The 9112-nt window shown below is 43.0% G+C and overlaps 1 protein-coding gene across 2 annotated transcripts; it reads left to right on the forward strand.

Annotated features, from left to right (window-relative positions):
- Positions 1-157: 157 nt before the first annotated feature.
- Positions 158-8810, forward strand: SUMO2 (small ubiquitin like modifier 2). 2 transcript variants are annotated; one of them, XM_077327862.1, is made up of 4 exons: positions 158-445; positions 2332-2463; positions 5876-5947; positions 8189-8810. In XM_077327862.1, the coding sequence occupies exons 1-4, from the start codon at positions 425-427 to the stop codon at positions 8249-8251; spliced, it is 288 nt and encodes a 95-aa protein (XP_077183977.1). In that variant the 5' UTR covers positions 158-424; the 3' UTR covers positions 8252-8810. The 2 variants fall into 2 exon arrangements, with proteins under 2 accessions (XP_077183977.1, XP_077183976.1); XM_077327861.1 differs by lacking the exon at positions 158-445 and adding an exon at positions 620-877.
- Positions 8811-9112: the final 302 nt, after the last annotated feature.

Raw genomic sequence — 9112 nt, forward strand, 5'->3', positions numbered from 1 at the left:
AGTGGAGACTTCAACAGACTCACAGGCCCGGCGGCCATTTTGAAAAGACAATACCCTCTCCACGAGCAAGAGCAGGGCTCGCTGCGCCCAATGGGGCGCGCGCACGTTGGGCAGGGGCGCGGACGGCTCGCCGTGCGCGCGCACGCAGACAGAAGCGCCCTTCCTCCGCCATTCTCCTTTGAGTTATGTAACGGCGCTGCGCGTTCTCGCTGGCTGCGGCCCAATGAGGATGCGACTGAGGGGGGAGGGGAAGGCACTGCGTGCGCGCGCACGCAGGGCTAGGCGCGGCCCCGCGGCAGTGCGTGCGCGCTCACTCGCCCCCTCCCCCAGCCTTTCTGCCTCGGCCGCCGAGATCGCCTTTTCATCTTCCTGTCCCCCCACTTGCCGTGAGGTGTTTGGAGCGGACCAGACCTGCTGACTCGCCATGGCCGACGAGAAGCCCAAGGTGAGCGTGGGAAGGGCCCCGGGCCGGCGGGGATGGAGCGGCCGGCGGTGGGGGAGGGTAGGACGGAGCGCTGCGCTGGCTCCACCGCGCCGGTTCTTGCGCGCCATTTTCCTCCCCTCCCCCTCGGCCTCCGTCTGGTTTCTTCTCGTGGGGCGGGCCGGAGGGAAGGGAGCGGGATCCCTGGAGGCCGCCGAGGATCGCTTTCCCTGTAAAGGGGAGCCCGCTTCGCTCTTGCAAACTCAGGGATCGCCCCGTTTTTCGCGGGCCAGCCTTTTGGGCCCTCCTCCCGGCTAACGCCAAGAAAAACACAGCAGGCGCTAGTCCCTCATGTGCTGCTCGCAGCCTCACTAGCCGTGGAGGCGTGCGAAGGGAGGGCGTCTTTGCGCTGGCTCCATCCCCCTCCAGATGCTGGTGCCCGAAGGAGCCCGCCAGGTAACCCCCAGCCCGGGAAATCTTGCTGCGGGTGGGCTGGCTACCCCCCCCCCTTCCTCCCTTCCGCGCCTCGTTTTGAATGCGGCTTCAGAGGCGCCAAATTCTTTGCTGCTTCCCAAGGCGTCCCTCTCTGCTTCTCCAGGCCTCTGTCGGATCCCGTGTGGGAAGGGGCCCTGGCTGAAGGCTGCTGCCTTTTAAGAAGGGTTGGAGATTTATGGGGCTTGCTTTGCTTGCGCCTGTGTGTGGTAGCGAAAGAATATGGTTGCGTGTGCGGGGTGTGTGTTTGGAGAGCCTTGTAATGTGCTCGCGCTGTGCATTTTGTACTAGTATAAAGATGGGGAGAGACTCCCTTGAAGCAGGCGGACGGAGGAGTTTCCCAAACCATGAATTTAGTAGGAACGGTCATATGCTATGTAATCTTGTGGCGGTGCAAAGTTTTCTGTGAGGTACTGTAAGTGGTCGCCTATAAGAAGGGATATTAATATATTGTCGTTTGACTTGCAAAGTTACTCTGGCTAGTCCATTAATTTTGTATGGTGACTTTAAATTACCCACTAAGTTTGACAAGAAATAGGGTTTCTAGTCCTACATAGACTAGTTAGAACAAACCATGTAAAAAGAAAATCTCAAACGTTTAAAAAATGCTAAGAAGTTATCTCAAACCTGCGTATTGGCATGGAGAGGCTACTAAAATAAACATCCTTATTTCATCCTTCCATATTTCTTTGAGAGATGAGGAGGAGGTATAAAATATGCTGGATTTCTTTTTTATATCCATATATATATATATATATATATATATGGGGGTGTTTCTCTTCAGTGCCCCTCTGAGAGTGTTTCAGGGTTGTATATACACTAGAACAATAACTTAATGCTTTACCTAGCTCAAATAAAGGAGATGTGGTAATAATTAGCATGTTTGAAGCTAAAGCTCCAAAAATAGATGTCGCTTTCTATATAAAGAGAAAATTAACTCTTGTACAGTTCATAGCTGCATCTTCCTGCCTTAGCCCCTTAAACACTCCTTTTCTCCTATGAAAATATAGAACTATGTCTTTTAAACATTCTTCATCATCTGGTCAGTTGCACTGAGTAATTAAATAAAAATAGCTACCTTTCATGGTTGCCAAGTATTTGTTGTTGTAAATATTATATAGTAGGAAAACTAAATTATCTAGTATTTTTAGTTCAAACATGGAGATTATTGCAATATCTTCCTAAGAAGAGTTACTCCTGTTTAAGCCCTTTAGAGTTGCACTTAGTTGTGTGTCTTGTCACATTGTTATTTGATAGGAGTCCTCCAGAAATCCATTTACAGGTTTGTGAGTATTGAATATTTTGGGAGGCTGAGCTGAACTTTGTTTCTTCTGATAAATATGGTGTCCAAGCTGAAAGTGAAGGTATTTCTTAGATGGAATAATTTGTCTTTAAAATCATATTTTCCCATTTTACAGGAAGGAGTGAAGACTGAAAATAATGACCACATTAATCTGAAGGTTGCAGGGCAAGATGGATCTGTGGTGCAATTTAAGATTAAAAGGCATACACCACTTAGCAAACTAATGAAAGCCTACTGCGAACGACAGGTGAGGCAGCTATATAAATGTTCAAAAATATGGTTTGAAGCAATTTCATGCTATTGAAGGAATAGTAAATCATTGCTCCTGTGATACACATGTGACACTTTGTGTTTAACATATGGGTAGCCAGCTATATTATTTTCTGTTTTGCTGAGAAAAAAAGACAACACATTTTTGTATTGTGCATGTCCTGTTTTTATATAGCCTTCTACCCAAGTCCTCTTGGTGCATTTTACAATGTACTTTAAGAATGTAAGCCTTCAGCAGGAAGCATGGCTGGATGTTAAATGCTGATAACAGCAACTGTAACTCCTCTGGTATTTGCTCCTGGATTCTACTTATTTTATGATAACAAATTAAGAAGAGCTGTTTTTTTGTATCCTGCTTTTCACTTTGAGTCTTACAATCACCTACCTTTCCTCTCCCTACAACAAACACCCAAGGTAGTAGGAGAGGCTAAGAGCTCTGAGAGAACTGTGACTGGCCCAAGGTTACACAACTTATTTATTTATTCATTTATATTTATATATATACCGCCCTCCCCAAAGCTATCTGGCTGGATGTGGAAGAATGGAGAGTCAAACTGAGTTCTCCAGGTTAGAGGTTACTGCTCTTAACCACTACCCGATGCTGGTTCTTAACACCAAGCTGGCTCTCAAAGATGGTGATAGCGTATTGGAAATTGAAAACATTGGACCAGTAAAGCAGTATCTCTGTATCAGTTGAGAGATATATGTAAGCAGTTATTAATTTTGTGGACTCTAAGATATCTGTGCTTGTAACCAAAAGAATATGTTTAAGTCGCAAATTATGGCAGTAAAGAACATTTTGCTTAAAATACGTTTTTCTAAAACAACTTTTTTCCAGGACTATGTAAGTGACATGGTGAAATTTAGAATTATGTAATTTAGGAAGTATGGCTTTGTATTCATTCTCCAGCATTGAACAGTACCATACGTTTTCTTCATTTCTGGGTTTGAAATCTGTAGAGAGTTGAGGAGTATTCAAAGAAGTGTTATAAAAGAATTACTGTATTTGCTGGTGTATAAGACTACTTTCCCCCCTGAAAAACATGCCTCCAAGTGGAGGAGTCATCCTATATGCCGGGTGCACTTCAGTTGGGATAAACATAGCTGCCCATAGTGGCCTCCTAATGCCCGCCCACCTCATTGTACATACCATCCAGTATTGCGCGGTATCCAGCGCGGCCGTGGCGGGTCATCAGCATGGCTGTGGCGAGCATCAGCAGCGAGACGGGTGCCAGCCTTTTTGGCGTGACCAGCCTATTCTGCTCGGCAGGAAGCAGCAGTGCTCCAGCCTGCCCCTTGTCTACGCAGAGCTTGCACATGCGCACTTGCACACTAGTGCTGGTCACAGGGAGATGCAGGGCCGGGTATATAACAAACTCTATATTTTGAGTGGAAATGTTGGGGGGGTCGTCTTATACACCCAGTCGTCTTATACACCGGCAAATACGGCACTTGCATTTCTATGTGGGTGTGTTGAAGGTGCCCTTGGTAAAAGGAATGGTCCAAACAGGTGCATGCTTCCTTGCTGAGCTGTTTTAAGATGACAATTTTCACGCAAGAAAGGATTTGTGTGTGTTTATGACACAGAGTTAGTTCGGTTGTCTGTTATTCTTACTGTTATCAAGATATCTCATTTAGATTTACCAAAATTAAAATATTACATTTCTTGCAAGTTGTCAGCTGTTGCTCTTCTTACCTTTTTAATGATCTGTAGATACATCCTACCCTAAAAGGGCTGAATATGTAACTTTCAGTTCCTTATGACTCTTGCTTCCTCCTTCTGTAATGCACTGTGGCTGTACCATGTAGTGGAAAAGGAACAACTTCCACCCTAATATCCGTCCTTGATAGCAGGCTGTGTTCTTTGCGCGTTGACTTTAGATAGAAGAGAATGGGCTGGTGGCTGAGGTGCAAATGCAGGACTGTACTCCTTTATACCCTCTGTGAGTTCCATAGGGAGGACTGTGTCTTCCGCTTTGTCTTCCGCTTTGAAGATGCTGCAAGTGCCCTAGAAGCATGTCCTCCCCCACCCCAGATTTGGAGTTTGAGAAGGGGGCAGGGCAGAGGTTGGACTTTCTTCTGCATTTTACTTCAGAGATGGCTGAAGTGCCATATGGGATATTAGCAACATGCACTTACCTGTAACCTATTCAACAACAAAAATTGTAGAATGCTTGTAATAGGAAAAGTGCTTTGGGCTTGTGTTTTATGTACCTAAAGTCAACAAATCAATCTATCCTATATAATACATTCTTTCTACCCAGAAATATGATCAGTATGCAAAAACCTAAGTCAAAAAACTTTCTCTTGATGCTATGTAATTCTTGCTGGGCCTGTTATACTACCCGTGCTGGAATTAATTGTACTTTTATTTTTTCCATGATTAGAATAGGTGGCTAATACATTCTTTTCTGAAGTAGGGATGTTTGCATGTGGTGAGATTGTCATCATTTCACATAGTGGCAGTGGCTTGTCATAAATAACACAGGAAAAACACCAAGTTATTTTTAAAATAGGCGTATTCTTCAGCATGCATAATAAAAGGTGTGGCTACACAGCATTTTAGTTGCTTAGTGTAAGTACCCAATTTGGAATACAAACATTACTTTCTGCTGTTACAACTCAGGCTAGGCAATAAAATATTTGTGCCCAAAGTGTGCCCAAACCTGCTCATTTATTATAACCAAGGTAAGTTATTTTTATTTAAAACCCAAACTGTATCTAAACCTCTTGTTCAAGAAAGCTTTTGTTGGATTCATCTGTGCCCCTTAAATCAGTGGTCCCCAACCTTTTTTAGGCTGGGGACCGGTAGGGCAACTGCCCTGCCCGCGCATCTCGTATGCGCGCCCGCGCATTGCGCATGCGTGGCCCTCCCCCCCTCCCGCAGTAAGAAGCTTCCCGGGTCGCAAGCTTGCGACCTGGGAAGTTTTTTATTGTGGGGGGGCGGGGAGAGGGAACAGCAGCCCGACACTGGGCCGTGGCCCGCAGGTTGGGGACCACTGCCTTAAATGACTCCAGTTTTGCAGAAATAGCTGTTTGTCAGTTACTGATCATGGAGAAGTCTTGTTCATTTAAGAATATTATTAGATGCCGCCTATGGAATCCATCACTCTAGGTGTTCTATCCCGTGTCTTTTGGTTGCCAAAATATTTCCTGTTAAATCACTGCTGCTGGTTTTAGTGTACTAAATGCTACCAGTAGGGGCACTGCTGAATACATTCCCTACTGGATATATTTAACACTTAATTCTCCAGTACATTTTTCTACAGACTTTTCTTTGCAAATGCAGAAATGGACTTTAGGGTTAAGAAAGTAAGTTTGAATGTCTTGCATAAGCTGATTTGCTTTACTGGCTAGTACTATTGTTTTTCCTTTTATTCTTTGTGTAGGGTTTGTCAATGAGGCAAATCAGATTCCGGTTTGATGGGCAGCCAATCAATGAAACAGACACGCCTGCACAGGTAACAACTGCAATGGAAAAGTTTCTGTTGGCTTGAAAAATGTAAACAGGGCTACAGATAGACCAAGAAATTGTATAGTCATTATTATACAATTTCTTGGTCTATCTGTAGCTCTGTTTACATTGTTAACTGTGATAATGGCAGTATACTAGTTGGAACATTTTGATTCAGAATGAAATATGTAACAACACTGCTTCATTTTTAATAACAGTTAAGTGAATCTTAGGATTCCTTGAAATATTATTTTTGCTACAAATTACCCAATTTACTTTGGGTAATTAAACATATTCTGTGAACTATGCTATCTAGGGTAGATTGTCTGGCAGAATTCTGTTCATTTTTTTGTTCAATCAGTATCGCTAATCTCGTAAATTAACTGGTTGAATCATCTGTTAGCTAAATACATGCAGACCATAACTCAGTGTGTTCATAACACCCCCTGAAAAGACAGCTGCTAATGTTGTAGCCTTGAACTTATTACCTGCAAAATGCTTGGAGTTCAGCTAAAATTGCCAGATTAAAACCTCAAAAATAGAAGCTACTCTTACATGAATTTTGCTAGGTTCACGTTAACGGAGGGGTAAGAATCTGATTTTATGCTAAGATTTTACTTGTATTAGGTTTACAGTAACTTCCTGTATTGTAAGTTGTATCCACTGAAATTAATGTCATTGCATCCAGCTGTCTTGAACTCTTACCATTGGCTGTGTAGTTCAGTGTTTAATTAGCTTCCAGCAGCAGAAAAAGTCCTTAGGTTGATACCAGTAATGGAAAGGGGGACTTCAGAAATGTCAACGCTGCCGTTTGTTGGTGATCAGCATTGTGCTCAAATATCTGCTGTGTTGCATATGTTTATTCTGTAAATTGCAGATATTTTTTAGATCTTTATGAACTTGCCTTTTCTTATGAATGTCATTTATCACCATCTGTGGCTGTTAAGTTTTTAAAGGGTTTGTTATACAATATGTATCAGATTCACATAAATAGAAGCTTTATTTACTTCATTTATACCCTACTTTTTCTCCCCACTGAAGGCTCCAGGTAGTTCACATTGTTCTTCTCTCTCCAAATTTGCCCTCACAACAACCCTGGGGGGTAGGTTAGGCTGAGAGTGTTGCTGGTCAAGGTCACCAAGCAAGTTTCCATAACAGAGGGGGGATTTCAACCTGGGTCTCTCAGATCCACCTCTCTGCCTACATCCCTCAAAGAGCTCTGTGCTCTCCCCCTTCCAACTGGCTGGTGATCCCTGGCCCCAAAGAAGCACATCGGGTCTCAATTAGGGCCAGAGCTTTTTCTGTCCTAGCCCCCACCTGGTGGAATGAGCTCCCTGAAGAGATCAGGGCCTTGCTTGAACTCCCACAATTCCACAGGGCCTGCAAAAGGGAGCTCTTCTTGCCAGGCGTTTGGTTGAGGCCAACCAATTCAGCAACATCCACTGGGCACCCCTTCATGATCTGAACCTAAACAGACCAACCTATGGGATCATGGTTGGAAAGTTATTGTTATGAGAAATATTACAGTACTTGTTGCCTTCAGTTATGGAACCCACTATTGAATTGCACTGTATTATGCATGAATTGCACTCTTGGATGCTTTAGGATGCTTAGGGCTGATCCTGCGTTGAGCAGGGGGTTGGACTAGATGGCCTGTATGGCCCTTTCCAACTCTATGATTCTATGATTATCTCTATTTTGTGTAAACTACCCTGGGTCTCCTGGTAGGGGGGTATAGAAATATAATCAATCGTAGACTGACACTCTAACCCAGGCTTTCTCAACCAGGGTTTCATGACAGCCCTGGAAGGGTTTCCCGAATGGGTGAGAGTTACTTAATTTTACAAATATTTTTAAAAATTGTTAAACGTTTATTATGTGATATGATCTTTATATGGTCATATCGATCCACTCACCCCCAAAACGGCCAATGATGGGCCTGGAGGGGATGGGAAGGGGAGGTCCCTGCGTGTGTATGTCCACAGCTGTGCTTCCCAACCACATTCTGCACGTTCACGCCACTTCTGGGGTTTCTTGAAACCTGGAAAATGCTTAATGGGTTTCTCAACAGTAAAGAAGTTGAGAAAGACTGCTCTAACCACGACACTACTGGTTCTGTACTGTTTTCGTAATCATCTGCCTCATGACAGGTTGGCCTTGTGTTTCTTTCAGGGACACAGTGAATTAATACAAAGGACTGAATACATCACTTATATTTTGAGTTGACTTGTTGTGTTTTCTAATGCAGTTGGAAATGGAGGATGAAGATACAATTGACGTGTTCCAACAGCAAACAGGAGGAGTCTACTAAAAGAACCAAACTTCCTTTCCCACAGACAACACATTCACAATTAGAAAAATGAGACTTGGTTCAGCCACATCCTGACTACTGCAGTATAGCTTTTTCTCTTCTTTGATTTCTTTTCCTATTCCTTCTATTGTACATAAAGTAACTGGTGTATGTGCACAGACATACATATTTTTTTTAACTAAATGGCCAATGATATGTTTTGATCAACATCGTATGGAGATGGGGTGGTAAAAACAAACTGGTCTGTGAAAATGCCCCATTTCTCCACTAGTGGCATGCTCCTTTAACTTTTATCTTTATATTCCAGTAAGTTATTTTGCTCTCATTGTTGGAAAAAACAAAGAACCTTGCATACCTTATTTGATTGGATAATTTCAATGTTTTTCTTTTATCGTTGTACAACCAAGGACGATTTTATAACTTTTTTGTATGTAGCTGTTACATGTAGAGCAATCTGTCTTTAAGTAGGGATAAATTACTCTAAACAAAAATGATCTTGGATAGTTTTCCCTTCAAGTAAAGCGTCTTGTTGTTTAAATAAACTTCTTGTTTAAAATAAGCAGTTTTTAATTTTCTCTATTTTATGGTAATACTTAGCTCTGAACAAGTTGTTGTGGCTGATACGTTTCTGTAGTTGCTTGGCTCAGCTTTCAGCAGATTGCACAGCCAACAGCTGCGCTCTCTACTTGTAGACAAGGGAGAAAATAAAGTGACAGAGATAGGGAAGCTGTCCACTGTTTTTTTGGAGAAGCCTTTCTTAGTCTGAAGACATTTACAAGAAACAGCAAGGTTTTTAATGAAACTGGCCAGATTGAAATGTTCTGTTTGTTTTTGCAAATATTTGAGAATAAGGTAGATTAT

This window comes from Paroedura picta, chromosome 3 (genome assembly GCF_049243985.1).
Source record: "Paroedura picta isolate Pp20150507F chromosome 3, Ppicta_v3.0, whole genome shotgun sequence".
NCBI lineage: Eukaryota > Metazoa > Chordata > Lepidosauria > Squamata > Gekkonidae > Paroedura > Paroedura picta.